Source organism: Mytilus edulis, chromosome 6 (assembly GCF_963676685.1).
Source record: "Mytilus edulis chromosome 6, xbMytEdul2.2, whole genome shotgun sequence".
Taxonomy (NCBI): domain Eukaryota; kingdom Metazoa; phylum Mollusca; class Bivalvia; order Mytilida; family Mytilidae; genus Mytilus; species Mytilus edulis.
This window is the reverse complement of record NC_092349.1, coordinates 27251693-27273990: the sequence shown is the minus strand read 5'-3', so window position 1 is coordinate 27273990 and position 22298 is coordinate 27251693. Positions and strand designations below refer to the sequence as shown.

Below are 22298 nucleotides of genomic sequence, written 5' to 3'. Positions count from 1 at the left end.
TTATTCCTCTTTGAGCCGATGGAGAGAGTGACAATCGTTTTGATAGGTTAATTTGCCGAGAAAAAAAATGAAAATTGTTTTTAAATAATAGACATGTTCCAGAATTGGATAAAATATAAGAATGAAAAGAGAGTCAACTATACAGCAATCTAACAACAAAAATACACAAAAATGACCGTAAAGAAACGAAATAGAATCTGGATACTCGACAACAAGATGAGCCAATCAAATTATAATATAATACTTTTTTCCTTAATTTTCTACATGTATAGACTTTTGTAGGTTGTTAGATACATCGATATTTTACAAATCATTAAGAAAGTACGAAAATCATCAATCTTTCTGATCATGTCCTCAAAATTCACTGTATCTTTAGCAATAGGTATGGATATGGCAAATTGCACTGACGTATTTTGAATGTGTACTGCACTTACATTTTTACATGAATATGATAATTAGATTTCAAATAAACACCAACAAATTAAAACAGTAACCTAATGACGCATACATGTAAAACAAAGTACATCTAGAGAAGTTAACATATAATCTTCTAACATTGTAGGTTTTTTTTATATGACCATTCCGAGTTTGTCCCGATTGTTTGATATTTATGTATAAGGTGCGCATTTTTTGTTTAAAAAAACATAATCGTGTTTGTGTTAAAAAGATGTCGGAATGAAGAATTACAGAAGAATGCATATGGGAAAAAAATAATTAAAAGGAGATTTGAGAAAAAGAGGTCGGACTAGGTTTTATTCATACTCACGGTATGACAGCTGTATGAGTATACTTAGACTGAGTTTCTAGCAACATTACGGAATATTTCGATATTCATAGATGACTAAGGATGAGTGATCAAAACAGAAATGGTGTTAATTAGACCCCGTTAACACTTGCACGGAATTGAAATAAAATCGATCTCTGAAGAGCATCTCGCGTTTTCGATCTTTTTAAAAGAACTTGTGCGTTTACATTTAGTATACATTGCATAAAAAATTATCTAAAATAATCAGCCTAACCATTTCGTTGACAAAAAAATCGTAAAAAATTGAATAAGGAAATATTTGGTTCATTAGATAATTATATGCTTCTGCATTTATTAATATTATATTTGATTAACATGTCATAAGTAATTAAAAAAAAAAATTGTCAGAAAAAAATTACTTATAACGCTCATTTCGTTTGAAGATGAGTAATCTACAGAAAAAAAAATACTGAATGAATACAATTGAAAAGATATTGTTTTAAAAAAGTGCACCGAATATCACACGTATAGTAAGAGAATATGGAACGAATAAGTAACAGGGCATCAGTCGATCACTGAAACGAGTATTTACGCCTTAGAATAGGGTTATTTTATCTCTTAGAACCAATATATAGCATCAGAGACAAGAACAAAAAAGGTACGACCTATAACAAGCATATTGTAAGCGAATAAGTAGCAGGTCATCGGTCTAAGGCTAAAACTGGAACATACGCGCTAATAGGTATATTTCACTTTTAAGAACCTATAGCTAACACCAGAGACAAGAAAACAATTGAAAAGATTTGTTTCGTAATAGGTGCAATGTGTTTCAACGTATAAGGAACGAATAAGTAACGGTATCAGTCGAGCGCTGTAACGGGTCCTGTCTCAACTCAGGAGTATGTAATTTAAAGTGGTTGTTGTTTGCAAAAGAGTCACACATTTGTTTTTCATTAATTATTTTTTTTTATTATTTTCTAGTTTGAATTGTGTTACATTTGTCCTTTCGGGACCTTTTATAGTGGTGTATGCGGTATGGGATTTGCTCATTGTTGTAGGCAGTACGGTGACCCATAGTTAATAATTTCCAGTGTCAATTGGTCATTTGTGGAGCATTGTGTTATTTGCAATCATACCACATTTTCTTTTTTTATTAATATATTTTCAGAAGAATGACGCAAAAAACGTTGAATAATATTATATTAATTTGGTTTTTATTATCTCCATGGCACGTTTTGTCAAATCATTTGAGAATAAACACTGAAAACATTTTTAAACTGACCATGCGCAGATTTATTTTCATATCTACATAAAACACTTGGAATTTTATATCGATTGATTGATTGAAAAGTCGATTGATTGATTGAAAAGTCGATCGCGATGTATCTAAAGGTTTTCACTTGGAGAAAAATCGGTTCATAAAAAAATCGTTCTTTTAAAACTACGTCTGGGGATGGCATGTTTACGTCCGATTGAAGATCGATCTTTCTCATTTTTGCAATACTAAAGATCGGCGATCTCAGAAATGATCGATCTTTATTGTTATTGGAAACGGAGTCTTAGATTTCTAATGATTTTAAGTAATTAATTTATCATCAAAATAAAAAGGAACAACATTCTTAAACGAAATTAAAATTCATGATACCGGAAGCAAAATTCTGTCTTGTCTTTCAGATGTACTTTGATTGAACAATGATATTATATAAAATGTCTTCACTATTTTAAAAAGAATTTCTGTTCAACACGTAAGCACTATGAATAACCTGAAATGAAATGTACAGAAGCATTCGTGTGTACTTTTGTACAACGCATTGTTTTCCAACCACCGCATTTATATTACGTGTCTGTGATACTGACTGAAAACTAAGTACTATCATGTGTAGATTACTGTGAATTTATCGTAGTTTAAAACAAACAAACAACAAAACAGCAAATAACGAGAACTGGGTTGTCTCTAATTTGTGAGAATATAGCCTAAAACGGCCGAACGTCTTTCGACGTTGTTTTTAGAATTGGCGCAATGTGTTCCCGCCAATTCAAATTGTTAACTCCTTTTTTGAAATATCTCTTTTTCCATTACGGTGACCCCATCTTTTTATTTCCTTATTTTGTTTAGATATAAACAACGCATATTCTATTGAAGACTCATGGAGAAATTATTGGTTAATTTTTTTTAAACTTATTTTTTTATAGGTATTTCACAATAAAACAAGGCGGGAAAACTATTATAGCGACTTATCATTATTATTTTCCATTCAGTAAAGGGTGATATTATTAAAATAGTTTGTATTAACAACTAGGTTAACAAAACAGACAAGTTTTTATTGGATACGGACTTTAAAAAAAATATTACACTGCTATTGACTAGAAGTCCCAATTTCCAAATTCCGTGAAAAAGATGGCGTTTTAAATCGAAAACGAGGTCGGTGACCCCATTTTTTTATTTGCTTATTTTAAAGCTTTTACCTAGCCTAAAGTAAAAATAAAATATAAAGAAGATATTATTGGTAGATCTGAATAGAAGGATTTGTCTTTAATTTTCCCAAAAAGCTTAAATTTTATTGTATATTGGTGTTCATAAATCAATTTTTATTTCTCTAAAAATCAAAACATAAGATGCACAATTGAGAATGGAAATTGGGGTTGTGTCAGAGACAACAACCCAACCAAAGAGCAGAAGACAGCTGAAGGCTACCAATGGGTCGTCAACACAGCGAGAAAATTCCGCACCCAAAGTCGTGTTTCAGCTGGCCCTTTAATAAACAAAAATGTGTACTAGTTCAGGGATAATGAACGTCATACAAAACTCCAAAATATATAATTGAACTAAAATGAAAAATCATATAAAACTAATAAATTATAACTTTATTGAAAAGCACTTTACGCCCATATGGGCCAATGGCTTAAAACATAATACATAATTTACAGTTTACATATATAAAACAATGAAAATAAACAATGCAGACACTTTAATCCTTGTCTTTCAATATATAATAATGACTTTGAAATCAGCATTAACAATGTAACAATCTCCCTTCACAATCAATTTCCTGTTGAACCCTCCTCTGCTATTGTAAAGTAAAACACAACAATTTAAACTGGAAGCTGACTTCCTTCCATTTATCATGTTTCCTTTGTTTCTTTAGGTATTGACAAAAATTACATAATCGATAATTTTTATTTCCTTATCCCCGTTCTGAGAATTTTAAAATCATTGACTGTTATTGCACTGTTAATTACTTTCTATTTCCTTAACAGACTGAGAACGTGACAACTACATACATGTATTCAGTTCATTTTGCATTGTAAATTAGTTCATTTCCTATCAGACTTGGTAAAAGATTGACGTGTGATGGTACTACCTAGCCCCTTCCGTTTACGACACTCCTAAACACTCTGGTTGTGGCGTCTGACTCGTTTGATCTTGATGAAGCTTTTAGTCAAAAGCATGAGTCAAGGTCACTTTATGGAATATTTAAGAAATAATTCATTAGGGCTAATTGAATGTATTGAGACTTTACCACAGGTTGGCCCTTTATGAAAAATAGTTTACCTGAGCTCATTATCATGATTTTACCACAGGTTGGCCCTTCATGACGATTATTTTGCCCTGAGCAATAGCGAGGGGAAAAATATAGGCATAAAAGGACAACCTGTGATAAAATCTTGATATATTCAATTAGCCCCCATGAATTATTTCGATTCTAATAAGACATATATAGCAATTGTTTCGGATCAAAGTGCTCTAGGTGAAGGCAAATATTTGCCATTCCCATCAATAAACGCACTATTACATTGACGTAAAAGAAAGGAGCAAACTGAATAAGTGACATGCTTAGATTATTAACAATAAAGTATTTAGATAGGTTTGGATAAATTAAAAGGATAATTTTACTTATTTGTCTAATATGTATTAAAAAAATGGCTTATAACACATTTTAGCATCGTTTCTTTACGTTTCCTTGTTGTGATGATTTTCGGTTTCACAAGCGTGTTTTTCCTGTAAAAATGCTTAAATTTGGATGTCATCGTTCTATGACGTTGGATAGATCATTCTTAAAAAAGAAAATGATGTGGGAGTACGATCTGAGCAGCTTAAACAGTATATTCATATTTTACAACGGGTGTGTACTCAAAGCATTTGAAGGACGTTAGAATTACTAGTATACCAAATTTCATATTGTTGTTTATATTAGTTGAAAATCTTTTATTAAATGATTTCAGTATAATTTAAAGTTTGCTAATTGCATACAATGATTTAGTACATAGTAGATTTTATAATATTCAGGGCCTAATAAATTTAAGTGTTTAAGAAAATTAAAATGAAATGTACACACTTGTATGCAGAAATTTTCAAAACCACAGTAATCAAATATTTACTGAAATGCATAATCCTAATTCCACAAAAATTAGAAATTGGAAACAAATGATTATATCAAACAATTATAGAATCTGGATATAAATCAACATCTAATTAATTTAGAGTCTTATAATTCATCTAATATTAGTTTTCTTGACTCTATCCAGTGACGGATCCAGGGGGGTGTTGGGGTGTTGGCTATTTCCGGCGGTTGGAACACCCAAATTTTTTGGACGATCAATGCATTTGAATGAGGACATGTAGTTGGAACCCTCCCTTTGGACTGGGTTAGGAACCCCCTTTTTAAAAAGGCTGGATCCACCCCTGCTATCATGATTGGTATTTAATGTTTATTGCTACTTTCAGCACTGTTGTGCTATTTCATGGCGATCAGGTTTTATTGGTGAAAGAATCATATACAATGAAGCTTGAAATTGAGAACTTTTTTATTGACTCATCCCTACCACTTACTATTAATTAAATGTCCTCCCCCTATCCTACTGATTGTTACTAAGTTAATTTATTTTGATCACATTGATTTATGGGGTTTCCCTTTGTAAAACAAGGGTTTTTAATGTGTTTTGGTGAGGAACTCACATTTTTAGAGACAATTCCATTATCAAGTTTACTATTTTTATTTCCATATTTTCAGAACTGTTGGTGATAGTTATGGAGAAATGTTATTTTTGATCGCTATTCATTTCCATAGCAACAATACAACTGCCATTGGAGAATTAGTCAGTTCCACATTGGGCATGAAGGTAAAAACAAATACTGTTAAAGTGTATATTGGTATCAAATTTGTTGTTTGGTGGAAGTGTTCTCTATATCTTGGTATAAACATTTTGTATTTGGTGAAAATGTCTTTAGTAAAATCCATACATTAACTTATATGGTACATGTATGACATACAATACAAAATTTGAATCAAGTCCCAAAAATAAACATGATAAAGCAGATGTCTGATCTATACTGTAATACACCAGGATTAAACAAAGACTAATATTATTAACTCATATATTTTAACAAATTTGATTTGTTCATGCTTGCTGTTCGGTGTAAGCCAAGGCTCTGTGTTGAAGACAGTACCTTGACCAGTAATGGTTTACTTTAATAAATTGTTACTTGGACAGAGGGTTGTCTCATTGGCACCTCTTCTTATATTTATATAGTCACATGGTAGATTATATTTTTGAATTACAGCAGATATAAAAAAAAAAGTGATATTGGACAGTTATTTTTAGAATATCTTAAAACCTACTATAAATGAATTTCTTGATATTATTAAAAGTTTTTAAACATGTATATTTATGTTTGATTATTGGAAGAAAGAAATCTTTAAATACGTAAGATTTACACAAAAAAAACCATAGAAAAATAATGAAATAACAACTAATATGTGGTTATTGTCAAAGTGACAATATGATATGTTTAAAATTTCAACAAAATTATAAGATTATAAAAAGAGAATATAATGATCTGTCGATTTTGATACAAATATGGTTAGAAATTAAAAATATATCAATTATAGCCTCAGTCTATTTATTTCTATCAGGTCTAGATATATCCTCGTATCGACCTCATACTCATTACTGAGGCTATTATTGTATAATATTGGAAACAGCAACCTACAACCAGTGGAATATGAATTCCTGACTTTTAATACGTTTTTTGAAAGACCTTTGATCAAGAGGTTTAGGGAAATTTTAAAGCAACTGATGACTTTAATAGTTTATCCAAATATATCACATAATTAATCGTAGATTCATTATTATTCATTTGATACCAATTTTCGTTGCTTTTGTTGGTACAGGTGAACCACGAAATTAAATGTTAAACAAATAACAAATTTCCTATAGGATTTTATGAAGACTTTGGCAAAACCACGAAATTAAATATCCACGAACATGCAAGTTTTTCGTTATCCACAAAAATTGGTACCCACTAAAAATAAATGAATCCATAGTTATTGGCACTAAATGTTTTTTACTGGAAGATTGGTTACAAATGGCTATGATATAATTCTAATTATTGTACACAATGTATTTATATCTCACTGTATTATATTATGTTTTGTGAAAAAAAAGAAAAAGACTACAACTTATGGTGAAACTAGATGTTAGACAGTTTAAAGGGGTTTATAGGTGTAGGAAGATGTGGTATGAGTGCCAATGAGACAACTCTCCATCCATGTCACAATTTATTAAAGTAAACCATTATAGGTCACGGTATGAACTTCAACACAAAGCTTTGGCTCACACCGAACAACAAGCTATAAAGGTCCCCAAAAAATACTACAGTAAAACCGTTCAAACAGGAAAACGAGTAGTCTGATATATAATTGCTTTTTGGCCAGTTTTGTATAATCAAACTTGCCCTAAAAAATAAGTGTTTTATTCGAGAGTTAAGTGTTTCAAGTGTCTGATAATCAGCTCACTTATTCTGCACATGAAAATTTTGGAAATATTTACTAGTATTAATACAATATAGAAAGGGCTTAAGATTTGAATAACTTCAAGCTTTTTTGTTTTGTTAGATATAAATAGATGCTTAATTTCAAAATTTAATGAGAAAAGAAATGCTTTATATTTTTATAAACATTGATGAGCTTAAAATAATATAGCAGTGTTCAGTATTTTTTTTATTTTAATGCTCTATTTCAAGGGAGATAACTTAGAATTTTTAAATTTTAACTTTATATTATTAAACCTTTCTTAATTTGTAACTGCCATACATTTTTTGAATAACAAGTTCTTTGAAGTTTCTCTAATTTTTTTTAAATTTGTTTAGGCAATATTTTTTTTTCATAGAATCAAGATATGATGTAATAGGATCATTGACTTAACTCATATTGTCTTTCCGTTAACATGAATTTTGAAGGTTTATATCTTACCCGTAGCACGTTTTCCATATAATCTCTGTGTTTTTATTTAAGAAATAATTGATGCAAAGCAAGGGATAGTGAGGGCTAAAATAACATGAATATAATGCCTACCCATGTTAAAACTACAATAAAGTATAGCTTGCATCAATTATTTCGATTCTGATTAGGACAATTAAGGTAATTTGTATTTCCAAGTATAAGTGCTAAAGCGTTTGTGTAGGCTCTTCCATGAACCTCACTTTATTGTTTGTAAAGAAGCAAACGGCTGGCACTGTGATTTTTCAGAGGGAGGAGTTTGAACAGCCAGTGATTTTTCAGAGGGAGGAGTTTGAACAGCCAGCATGAACGGTTGTCGTATCTAGGTCAAATATGTCAATTTCGAAATTCAACACATTACAGTCATAATAAATGAATTAGTAACATCATGTGCACCATTTAAGAGTTTGAAAGTGTTTTAAAGTTAAGGAAATATAATAAGTGCATGAAAATTTGATATAACTCATTATTCTGCAGTAGACAGCTATAAGCATGTGCAAACAAATTTTATTGGAATTAGAGCATGGGTTTGTTCACCCAGTGAAAGAAGTATGTCATATTAGAATTAGAATGAATGTTGTTTATGTATATGTTGTTCTGGCATATCCTTCATCAGGGGTTGAAGTCATAAAACTTTGCTCAGTGCTCGGAGCACAAAATTCATGCTCGAAACATGAAATCCAGCATTTTGATTGGTTGATTATGGAGTATGAGTACTTAAAACTGACTCGAAAGTTTATGACTTCAAGGCCAGGTCCTTCTGAAAAAAATGAGTCTAGAATTATGTTCACATGGAGATGACTTTATATTTGTTATATAGTTTACACGATGACAAGTTATAGATCAAGTTGTAATTTTGTTCCAATACAATGCTTTATGCAATATACTCACAGAATGCTTGTTATTTTGACATTTGATTTTTCCATGAGAAAAGATTCATTTTTGACGCATAGATATTAAAAACATTTTTTATTTGATAATGTAAGTTTTTTGGCTTTATTGTTTTGACACATACAATAAATAATCAATAAAAAGAATACAACTTGTGCAGAAACTTAATGTTAGAAGTATTTGCATTTTGAGGGTTATATGGTCTTTTGGAGGCCAGTTTTGTATAATCAAACTTGCCTTAAAAAATTTATTTCATCACATAGTGTACAAGTGTCTGATATTCAGCGCACTTTTTAAGAAGATGAAAAATTGGGAACTTATAAAATAGTATTAATACAATGTTGAAAGGGCTTTTAAAGATTTAAATAACTTCAAGTTTTTTGTTTTTCTTATATATAAAAAGATGCTTAATTTTAAAATTGAATGAGAAAAGAAATGCTTCATTTTTTTATAACCATTGATGAACTAAGAACATAATATAGTAGTGTACAGGAATATTTTTCTTTTAAATGCATCATTACAAGGGAGATAACTCTCAAACATTTTTCATTATTTTATGACCCCATGTTTATTTGTAACTACAATGTACTACACATTTTTTAAGTAAGGATTTCTGTTCTTTAATTAAAAAAAAAATGGTTAGGCAATTTAAAAGAATCAAGATATGATTTAACGGGATCATTGACATGCTCAAATTGTCCTTCATTTAACATGAATCATGCAAGGTTTATATCTTTTACTCGCAGCTTGTTTTCACCGCTGTTTTCATTTAGAATTGATTGAAAATGTAGTTCATTATCTGACATATACTTCATCAAGTCCTTCTGAAACAAAATTAGCATAAATTTATGTTAAAAGGGAGATAACTAGTATATTGATTTCAACTTTTCTTGTTGAAAATTTAAATGTTATTTTTATTTTTGATATTATATACTTTATATTTTATACACTGCTATATTCACTCATTGATGTACTTTCATCTTAATAGCCTTTCCCTCAATGGGCCTATAATTAGTAAACTGTGGATTCTCAAACCTTTTTACAGCATCAGCTCATTGCTGATTGGATTAAATACTTAGTATGAATTCATTAATAATTGTTTGATACCAATATTCTTTGATTTTGTTGGTACAAGAGAACTATGAATTCAAGTGTTCAAAGAATTACAAATTTTCTAAAGGAATGTATGCAGAATTTGCCAAAACCATGAAATTAAATAGCCATGAATATGCAAGTTTTCCTCAAACCATAAAAATTAGTATCCATTGAAAAAAAAAGAATCCACAGTTGCAATAAAACATACAAAAAAACATGCAGTTGTTTTCTTCTTAAAATTTGAATAAGAGAGTTGTCTCATTATCAATCTAACCACATCTTCTTTTTATATTAACAATAAATAATGTATCAAGTTATGAAGATAATAACATAGATTAACAACGATAATGAGTTTATTAATTATAATTTATACTTACACTAAATTATGATTTTTTTCCTAAAACCTTAATTGATATATTTTCAATCATGTTGAAATGGTTTCAGGCTCCAGTGAAAGGGAATGCTTTATCCAGGCTAAGACAGATATTTACTCAGGAAATATTCAAAGAACAGGTATGTCAAACAAGGCTGTAGGCTAGAGGGGTATTAAGGTAATAGGTTTACATAACTAGGACGTGTATTTGAATTTGGTATATCTTAAGAAAAGTGACACAACAAAAATACTTAACTTTGAGGAAAATTCACAATGGGAAATTTGTAGTCAAATGACAAAATCTAAAGCCCAAACACATCAAACGAATGGATAACAACTGTCATATTCCTGACTTGGTAAAGGAATAAGATAGTTAAATTAAGGCTGTTGTATTGAGGTATGAACTATTTTAATACAAATTACACTTAAAGACATTTGAATTGTTTCTCAACAAAATATGTTCATAATAGCTCAAACTATTTGTGTCTTGCTTGTTGCTTTAAATTTCAATATATACCAGGATTCAAATTTTGTTTGCCAGACTCATGTTTTGTCTACAAAATATTCATCAGTGAATAGAATCAAATAAAAAATGATGAACAAGAGCGCTGAGGAAAGAAAACAGCCTAGGTTATCTATTCCTACTGTAGAAATATCTAGAATGTAAGGAAAAATCTCTAACTTTTGTTAACAGTAATATACTTAATAAAGAACTTCTAAGGACTTTTTTCCTACCGTGAAAATTTAGATCACCTGAACAGGGCATCATGATCTCTTCATGTCACTCATCAGTGAATGTTAGCAAGTTAAGATCTGCTTTTATTTGTAGGTTGTAACTACACATGCAGTCAAGGTACCAGTCACACCTAATTTGAATGGTCACATGACCGGTTATCTACCAATCAACAGTGTGTATCAGCTTCTGAAAACAAGATCCTTTTCAAAGTACAAAGTTCCGATAAAAGTAAGTTATTATATCTGTCATGACATAAATGAAGATTTTTGTTTAAATTTCCTCGAAAAATCTTTTCAATTGCTTGTATATTGAAAAAAATGGATATCCCTACATGAAAGACGGTCACAGAAATAAACTGTACATCAACTACCGTAAATTAAGAAATTATTGCCAGGTCTATATTAAAGTGAATAATTGGACTAGGTGACTATCCAAATAATAAGAACTCACATTTTTGTATCTGATACATTTATATGTATGTAGATTTTCTTGAAATCACATTATTTGTAAAACACATTTTTGTCAATTCTATGATCAACAATCCCAATAATATCCCAAATAACAGTAATTTTAGTAATTGAGGCAAATATGATAACCTTGCTGAAGGAATTTCAAACCAGAGGAAAGAAGGAGATATAAATAGTTCACAGCCATATTATTAAACTTTTACAGGACTGGATCTACAGACAGATTTGTAGTAGTGGATGTCCTCTCCACAATTTATTACCCTCCCTTATTGAGGTATATGTGAACTCAATCATCATCAAAAGTACAAAGACTGATCATCTGAATGAACCACTGAGTAACCAGGAAGTCTTAGATGTGTATAAATCATCAGTGTTTGGTCAGAGTAGGGGAGATAACTCATTAAGTCAGGAAGAAAACTCTGTATCCAGTCAGAAGGGAGATAACTCTGCATATAACTTGACACCACAGTTAATTGTGTTGTACTATCTACTGTTGTACGAGGATACAGTTCTTAACCATATGAAAATAATTGGTAAGTATGAATTAATGTTCAAGTAGTAGATTTTATTATCTTTTCAAAGAATAAGTGGGAAAAATGGTATAGCTTGAATGGCTCCAAAGCCTACTAAGGTCTATTGGTTGAATGATGAAATTAGGGAACTGGAACAACTGATAATAGTAGCAAATACTTAGCAGTCAAAAACAAGTATTATGTTGTCAGAATATAGATTTTCTTCTCTTTAAGCCTGTAATATCTAAAGTTTGTCCCTCCTTTCAGTCTTTGAATTGTCTATACATGCCTATTCATACCCCTCTCGGAGTGAGGGCTTTATCACAATCACCATGTCCAAATAATTACATGGTACCAGGATTATAATTTAATACGCCAGACAGGCGGTTCATCTACATAAGACTCACCAGTGACGCTCAGATTAAAATAGTTATAAAGCCAAACAAGTATAAAGGTTGAAGAGCATTGAGGACCAAAAATTCCAAACAGTGGTGCTAAATACGGCTAAAGTTATCTATTCCTGGGATAAGAAAATCCTTAGTTTTTATCAAACAATTTAAAGTTTTTTCAGCAGGAAATTTATTAAAATGACTAATAAAATTGATATTCATGTCAACACATTATTTTGCTGTTCCACTGTCCATTCCTCAAATAAATATTTTTGTTACATTTTTTATCTCACTTTCCAATGACATCTGTCGTCCATCGTCTTTGTCTGTTGTCTGTTTACCTTTTTTAGATATCTTTCATATACCTACTTCTTGTTGCTTGTAATTTGAAAAACTAATAGAGGTGTAACAACATTCAACAGCTAACTATAATAAGTTTTCACAAATAAGTATACACATACTGATATACTGAGAATACTATGTTTTTTAAATGTCACCACATTATTTACCAGTTTCAGGAGACAGAAAAGTAAAGACCTACCCAGATGGTGTCCTCTCTAAGATTCCTATCAATTTCTTACTACAACAAGCTCAGAAAAATCAACATCAGTATCTTGGACTATTCCCCTCATTGTTAAAGTAAGTGTATGGGACATCAGCATATACTGTTAATTCAAACAAAATTGGTGATGTTTTAATTTTTGAAAAATTGTGTTGAGATAGGCAATGCCAAAAAAAAATATTCAATTGGTTAAATACATTGTTGGCTAATCACAAAACTGTAAATTCTGAAATTATAGCCAGGTTTTTATTAATACTAATATGCTACTTGAGTATCGCAATAATTAATCCTACAAAACCAAAGGATCACTAAAGAACATTAAAACAGTGCCGTGTAAGCAAAGGTTGAACACAGGATCTGTATTTTAAAACAGACTGAAAATATGATGCTTGCTGATGAATTTCTAGAGTTCAGTTAAATAATGTATGATAGATAATTGCTGTCGTTTTGTTAAAGCGCCTCATTTGGTTCCATCATTATGTTTTAAGACTTAATCTAAGTTTCCAGCAAATAGAGATCTTGTACTAGTCCAACTGGATATTGCAAAATGTTTGAATATCTATCTTATTGTAGATTACTGGTAACACATTATCCACATCTCTGTACAATAGAAGATTGGTTGGAGGAGAGTCTGACAATACAGTCAATATCACAGGAAATATCACCCCTCACTAAGACAACTATCACCCTGGAACAGTTTCAACAAGGTAATAACAATACAGTCAATATCACAAGAAATATCACCCCTCACTAAGACAACTATCACCCTGGAACAGTTTCAACAAGGTAATGACAATACAGTCAATATCACAAGAAATATCACCCCTCACTAAGACAACTATTACCCTGGAACAGTTTCAACAAGGTAATAACAATACAGTCAATATCATGGGAAATATCACCCCTCACTAAGACAACTATCACCCTGGAACAGTTTCAACAAGGTAACAATACAGTCAATATCACAAGAAATATCACCCCTCACTGAGACAACTATCACCCTAGAACAGTTTGAACAAGGTAAGAATAATACAGTCAATATCACAGTCAATATCACCCCTCACAAAGACAACTATCACCCTGGAACAGTTTCAACAAGGTAATAACAATACATTCAATATCACAGGAAATATCACCCCTCACTAAGACAACTATCACCCTGGAACAGTTTCAATAAGGTAATAACAATACAGTCAATATCACAGGAAATATCATCCCTCACTAAGACAACTATTACCCTGGAACAGTTTCAATAAGGTAATAACAATACAGTCAATATCACAGTCAATATCACCCTCACTAAGACAACTATCAACCTGGAACAGTTTCAACAAGGTAATAACAATACATTCAATATCACAGGAAATATCACCCCGTACTAAGACAACTATCACCCTGGAAAATTTTCAACAAGGTAATAACAATACAGTCAATATCACAGGAAATATCACCCCTCACTAAGACAACTATCACCCTGGAACAGTTTCAACATGTTAATAACAATACAGTCAATATCACAGGAAATATCACCCTCACTAAGACAACTATTACCCTGGAACAGTTTCAATAAGGTTATAACAATACAGCCAATATCAGATAAATATCACCCATCACAAAGACAACTATCACCCTGGAACAGTTTGAACAAGGTAATACCAATACAGTCTATATCACAGGAAATATCACCCCTCACAAAGAAAACTATCACCCTGGAATAGTTTCTACAAGGTTATAACAATACAATCAATACCACAGAAATTGTCTTGAAGTATTTTTTTCATACAGACAGTCAAGATACCTGAATACCAGGTATGATGAAAAGTTTTGATTTGATTAAGATGTGGCAATAATCCAATAACACAAAAAAGAACAGACTGAAAGCTGTTTAACAATTTTTGGATTTGTTTAAAGATATATAGACAGTTTGGTTGCCTGTATATCAGAATGGCTTTTGCTCTAGATATATTTTATCATATTTTATTTTGTTCTATTTTTAGCTATAGATGGTTTACCCTTGAGAACATCAGAAATGATTGTAGCCTTACAGACCTTATTAAGAATGCCAGCAGACACCATACTACAGTTCTCAGACAAATTCCTGGGCTGTTTGATTCTAATTTTAGACACAAGAATTCCTAGGAAAGTCGTCGACCTTGTCAGAAAGGTCTGGATCAAACTACATTCTATTTCCCCTAGAAGGTAAGAATAATAGATATACATGTTGATGGGTAGACATATACATATAAGACAACCAAATTTAACCATACTTGGCCAGAATCATCATTGGGTTATCTAGTTTTAAAAATGTGTGCGATGACCTGCCAAACCAACCAAGATGGCCATCATGGCTAAAAATAGAACATAGGGGTAAAATGTAGATTTTGGTTTATAACTCTGAAACCAAAGCATTTAGAGCAAATTTTCAGATGAATCGAACAACCGGTTGCTGCACCTGTATTGGTAATTTTTAAGGAAAGTTTGCTGTTTTTGGTTGTTATCTTGAATACAATTATAGATAGAGATAAACTGTAAACAGCAATAATGTTCAGCAAAATAAGATCTACAAATAAGTCAACATGACCAAAATGGTCAGTTGACCCCTCAAAAAGTTATTGCCCTTTATAGTCAATTTTTAATAATTTTCATTGATTTGGTAAATATTTTCCTCTGTAACTAAAGGGCCAAGTTCAGTGGCGGATCCAAAGGGGGGGTTCCGGGGGTTGGAACCTCCCCTTTTTTTTGGCCGATCAATGCATTTGAATGGGAGCATATAGTTGGAACCCCCCCTTTACTCTGGGTTGGAAACCCTCCTTTTTAAAATGGCTGGATCCGCGCCTGCAAGTTTATTACAGATAGAGAAAATTGTAAGTAGCAAGAATGTTCAGTAAAGTAAGATCTACAAACACATCACCATCACCAAAACACAATTTTGTCATCAATCCATCTGTGTCCTATGTTTAATATGCACAAAGACCAAGGTGAGCGACACAGGCTCTTAAGAACCTCTAGTTTTTTGGGAGGCCCTATGCTGTATTGCAAATTCTTATTTTGTGAGCGACTTGTGATGAGTTGGAATATGTGATCTTCTTTGGATCTGTCAGATACCTACTTCCTGTATGCCTATACCTTAAACTTTCAATATGTTGAAAAAATTTAAAATGTTTTGTTTCAAAATTCTGCAATACAAGTGAACACAATGACTTTACATTTGGTCTGCAGATAAATAGTGATCAGTTGTAACATGTGCACTCTTTATTGGTATATATGTGACACTTACTGTAAACCAACTAATTTTGCAAGTGATTTATTTCACAACTTTGGTAGGAAGAAAAAATAACGGAAATATAAATTGTCGCAAAAATTAAAAGAACTTGGATCTTTCCTTGTCTAATTACATCTAGTAAATTTGAAAATAGCGAAATTAAATTGCCACAAATTGGCATGGAAAAATCTCAATGTGAAATAAAGTATCCCCAAGGACTGAAAGGTAATAACAAAGGTTTAAGATTTAATAATTTTTATATTACAATTGCTTGGAGGTGAAAAAATTACAGATTCTTAAATAGAAATGAATTGTTTACTTTTAGTATTCGACTGGCTACAGTAAATGCTTTAAGACAAAGTAATAAAAGGGGAGCAGTCATTACACAGTATACAGAAAATGATGTGACTATAGACCCACTAATAATACTCAGGTGTGACAATAGAGTATACAGGTAAGTACCCTTTGTAGCAAACAATTATTAGTCTTTTTATTTTTTATTATTGGTCTAACTTGGACCCAATAATTATTCAAAAGTGGCTGTTATATTTGAAAGATGTGTACATGCTTGCTCTTCAATCATTACCATACAAAAACAAGTTCTGCTGATATTTAAAACAAAGGAATTTTGGTCAGTGATGATAATGTCCAGTACTTTGATTAGGAGAAAAGAGATATATAAAAAAAAAAGAAGATGTGGTATGATTGCCAATGAGACATCTGTCCACAAGATACCAAAATGACATAGAAATTAACAACTATAGGTCACTACATGACCTTCAACAATGAGCAAAGCCCATTACCATTCTAACCATACTGAATTATATGTCTGTTTGCTTATATTTGATATACATGTATATGAAAAGAAATGAAAATATCCACAAAACCACCCCAAGTTACATCATAAGACACTATTATAATATTTATTTTCATGCTGGGACTATTTTAAAAATGCATAGCAAAATTGGGAAATTTTGAATTTCATGTTAAGATTATGTAACTAAGAATCTGATTTTAAATCTATCTTAGCATTAATGGAATCATAATCCATTATCAGCAGGGTATATAACATTTGCATATAATTTGCATATTTTTGCATATAAGGGAAACTCAGACATTTTATTGAAAAAATTTGGTATGGTTAGAACTAATTACATTAAATGTAAAGTAAAAAGGCTTCTCATAAAATATTGAGATTAACCAGTTTTAAAGAAAACTTGAAACTAAGTAGATTCGTTAAAGACGAAAATAAAGGCTATTGTTTTTTTAATCCAGATGTCCACCAATATTGGAGATTATCCTGTGTATTCTGTCAGCCTACATGCAGGCATCTAAGGTCTATCTACATAACCACACACTGGTCAACCCAATCCTTGACCATGCCAGTCAGACCGATCAGGAGAGAAGAGATCTCAAGAATGCACTCATCATGGCTCAAGATAGTGCTGTTGTACAAATACTCTTAGAATGTTGTTTACCAAAGGAAGATGAGGTATTCAAACATTTGCTTTTGTTTCATTGAACTTTTAATTTAAAATAATATCAAAGATTAAAGATATATTGAAAATTCCATTTTTTACTGGATTTTTATGACAAAAATGTCGGTTATTGATTTGGGGATGTACAGCAGGCGGGCGACAACCAAATGTTGTCCGCGCATTAACTCATGAACCGTTCAACCAAAGCTTTTAAAATTTTAATATGTTGTTACTGACAACAAAATGGAGGTCAAGTTCAATAATGATCGTTTTGACTTTTATGGTTCTGGAGTTATGGTTCTTGAAAGACTGAAAAATGGCGTTTCCAGTCCTGTCTGTGCATTAACTCATGAACCGTTCGACCAAAGCTTTTTAAATTTTAATATGTTGTTACTAACAACAAAATGGAGGTCAATTTCAATAATGACCATTTTGACTTTTACGGTTCTGGAGTTATGGTTCTTGAAAGATTGAAAAATGGTGTTTCCAGTCCTGTCCGTGCATTAACTCATGAACTGTTCAACAAAAGCTTTTCAAATTTTAATATGTTGTTACTGACAACAAAATGGAGGTCAAGTTCAATAATGACCATTTTGACTTTTACGGTTCTGGAGTTATGGTTCTTGAAAGATTGAAAAATGGTGTTTCCAGTCCTGTCCGTGCATTAACTCATGAACCGTTCAACAAAAGCTTTTCAAATTTTAATATGTTGTTACTGACAACAAAATGGAGGTCAAGTTTAATAATGACCATTTTGACTTTTACGGTTCTGAAGTTATGGTTCTTGAAAGATTGAAAAATTGTGTTACCAGTCATGTTGTTGCATTTACTCATGAACCATTCAACCAAAGCTTTTCAAATTTTAATATGTTGTTACTGGTGACAAAATGGAGGTCAAGTTTGATATTGATGATTTTCACTTTAACCGTGCATCAGTTATGGTTCTTGTGATATTGAAAAATGCCAGGACACGGATAAATATTAATAAATTCGGTTTGCAGTCGCTCTGACTGCCTCTTGTTAAGGAGTAAATCATGAAAAAATTATGTCTATGTGCTGATAGACAAAATGTTTCAGCCAATCAGAAGATGTGTTACATCCATAATTAAAATACTATAAATTATCTGATTAAACAAGATGAAATCATACTTTTGTCTGATGGAGCAGAAACAGAATTTGCTTTCTGCAAAAAGTTTGTTTTAATACTTAAAATTATGTGTGAAACCCCAGAAGTCAGCTGATTTCATTGAGACATCTGAGATAATTTGAATTATTTTTATTTTAGGAAGAAGAAGGTCTGCTCCACAACAGAAGAGAAATTCAATGTGTTATTTGCTCGTTCATCCATAAAATATTTATTTCTGATCCCCACCTCGCTAAACTTATACATTTCCAGGTAAGATTTGTAAATCTGTAAATTCATTCATCCATAAAATATTTATTTCTGTCGAGCCACACTTGGCTAAACTTATACATTTCCAGGTAAGATTCGTAATACTGTAAATTCAGAATGGACAAAAATGCAAGTTAAATAAAAGCAATTTTGAAAAAAATCTGCTTACAGATCTATGTTTCAGTTATTAGAATGCTAGTTTTTATTGTCGAGCCTTCAACTTTAGTCGAAAAAACGAGACTAAGCGATCCTACATTCCGTCGTCGGCGGCGTCCACAAATATTCACTCTGTGGTTAAAGTTTTTGAAATTTTAATAACTTTCTTAAACGGTAAAACCATACTGGATTTCTACCAAACTTGGACAGAAGCTTGTTTATGATCATAAGATAGTATCCAGAATTAAATTTTGTGAAAATAAAATTCCTTTTTTTCCGTATTTCACTTATAAATGGACTTAGTTTTTTTTGTGGGAAAACATTACATACACTCTGTGGTTAAAGTTTTTAAAATTTTAATAACTTTCTTAAACTATCCTGGATTTCTACCAAACTTGGACAGAAGCTTATTTATGATCATAAGATAGTATCCAGAAGTAAATTTTGTGAAAATAAAATTCCATTTTTTTCTGTATTTTACTTATAAATGCACTTAGTTTTTCTGCGGGAAAACATTACATTACTCTGTGGTTGTAGTTTTTAAAATTTTAATAACTTTCTAAAACTATCCTTGGTTTGTACTAAACTTGGACAGAAGCTTGTTTATGATCATAAGATAGTATCCAGAAGTAAATTTTGTAAAATGACAAATCCATTTTTTCCATATTTTACTTTAAATGGACTTTTTTTCTGCCAGGAAACAACACATTCACTCTGTGGTTAAATTTTTAAAAATTTTGATAACTTTCTTATACTATTTTTTATTTGTACCAAACTAAGACAGAAGCTTGTTTATGATCAAAAGCTAGTATCTAGAAGGAAATTTTGTTAATATTTTGTACCTGTGTATCTGTATTTTACTTATAAATGGACTTAGTTTTTCTTCCAGTTAACATTACATTCAGTCTGCAGTTAAAGTTTTTAAAACATTTATTAGATTCATAAACTATTCAGGATTTTTTACCAAACTTGGACAGAAGCTTCCTACAATCCAAACATGGTATCAAGCGGAATATTGTTATTGGTTTTTTCCCTCATTTTTGTTGATCCTGCAATTTACAGCAAAAGTAGGCGAGACACTGGGTTCCGCGGAACCCTTACACATTTTTACCATACTCACCAAGTCGCATCAATCATATTCATAGAAATCTCAATATTTTTTGAATTTACAATTGAAGAGAATCAGATGAAGTTTCTTTGTTAATTTTTTCAATAGACCTTATCCCTATTTGAAAATCTGACAATTCAACTTTTGATGCAAACAACAATCACTTTTCCTTTTTGGCGTCAGACATTTTCTATTTTGATGTCGAAATTCTACAGGAATTTTGGAAATGTCGAGTAATAGTGGACAAATAGGGATAAGATGTATGCTTTATGAATAATTTCATACTATATAATTATTTAATTATTTTTGGAATAGGGGTATCCTGAAGAATTACCAAATATAACTGTACCAGAGATTCATTCTATATTTAAATCATTTGGTTATTTTTAGAACAGGGTAATCCTGAAGAATTACTAAATATAACTTTACTAGTGATTCATTCTATATATAAATCATTTGGTTATTTTTGGAACAGGGGTATCCTGAAGAGTTACTAAATATAACTGTACCAGGTATTCCCTCTATGCATATCTGTTTAGATTTTGTACCAGAGTTATTGAGTCAACCTCAGATGCATAAACAGGTAATTTAATTATTTTTTTTTATATTTAGATGCCTATTAAATTAAGGTGTTATGCATGATTTAACAAGATAGGGACAACCTGCTAAAAAGTGAAATAACAAAAATTCCAAACTCGAGGAAATTTCAAAATGGAAAAGCCTCTAATTAAATGGCGAAATCCAAAGCTTAAACTCAATCAAACATATCAAATGAATGGATAACAACTGTCATATTGCTGACTTGGTACAGGCATTTTCTTATGTAGAAAATGGTGGATTGAACCTGGTTTAATAGCTAGCTGAACCTCTCACTTGTATGACAGTCACATAAAATTCCATTATATTGACAACAATGTGCATAGGCGGATCCAGGTGGTGGCCATGGGGGGCCTGGGCCCCCCTTTTGTGTGAAAAATTTGGTTGATTATATAGGGAATCACTGAAGCATGACTGGAGAGGGCCCCCTTAGGTCAGACATCCTGAAAATTATATCATTATTGGACACTTTCAATTTCTTTTCTTTGATTTTTATTTTCATAAATGTATCAATTGAAGACAATGAGGTATTTTTTTATAAGATTCCTCTTTATTTTACAGATATTTGCCATTAAGATGATGGCCCATTTATGTTGCCAATATGCCTTGCCTAAATCTCTAAACATTGCCAAGTTAGCTGTTAATGTTATGTTTACTATGGTTAATGGTAAGTGCAACTCTATATGTCATTGTCCTATTAATGTTTTTGTCTATCCAGCAAGGATTTATTGTCAAAGTGAGACATAGTGATTCTACCTTCTATTGTAATGGCATCTGAAGAAAAAAAATCTGTATTTTACTGATAAATAAACTTATGTGTCATTTTGGTCTCTTGTGGACAGTTGTGTCATTGGCAATCATACCACATCTTTTTTTTTTATATAATCCTGGCTATCCTCTTGCAACTAAAGGTGGTACCTAACACTACAGGGAGATAACTCTGTTAAGTCAGCTTAAAGTTTTAATTACGTTGTGTTGTAAAGGGAATATTAAGCTTCTCAATGATCAAAATTGGTGTTTGTCAAACTGCTATATAACCAGTGTAATTTTTCTGACAAAACGGTTGGTTCAAAATTTTTGAAATTTTTATATTTTTGTTAAAGGGTTAAAAGTAAATACTTTGACAAAATTTTATGAAAATTAAACGAGCCAAATTAATTTTAGTGAAAGTGTTGGGTACCACCTTAACAAGTGTCATATACCCTGAAAGACATGTTACTTAAACAACCAGACTGTAACCTTCAAGTAATGTGA

At 31.3% G+C, this 22298-nt stretch overlaps 1 protein-coding gene across 2 annotated transcripts in view; it reads left to right on the top strand.

Moving 5' to 3' along the window:
- The window catches only part of LOC139527446 (integrator complex subunit 2-like), a 30763-nt gene that overhangs the window by 7500 nt on the left and 965 nt on the right, over positions 1-22298 (top strand). The window contains exons 10-21 of one of the 2 annotated variants that reach the window (XM_071322913.1): positions 5758-5866; positions 10456-10524; positions 11214-11348; positions 11793-12120; positions 13001-13127; positions 13624-13757; positions 15048-15249; positions 16638-16766; positions 17588-17804; positions 19076-19186; positions 20923-21030; positions 21606-21711. In XM_071322913.1, coding sequence (XP_071179014.1) covers positions 5758-5866; positions 10456-10524; positions 11214-11348; positions 11793-12120; positions 13001-13127; positions 13624-13757; positions 15048-15249; positions 16638-16766; positions 17588-17804; positions 19076-19186; positions 20923-21030; positions 21606-21711 — 1775 coding nt within the window. Of the gene's footprint in view, positions 1-5757; positions 5867-10455; positions 10525-11213; positions 11349-11792; positions 12121-13000; positions 13128-13623; positions 13758-15047; positions 15250-16637; positions 16767-17587; positions 17805-19075; positions 19187-20762; positions 20853-20922; positions 21031-21605; positions 21712-22298 lie in introns of those variants that run through there. The other variant, XM_071322914.1, reaches the window with a different exon arrangement.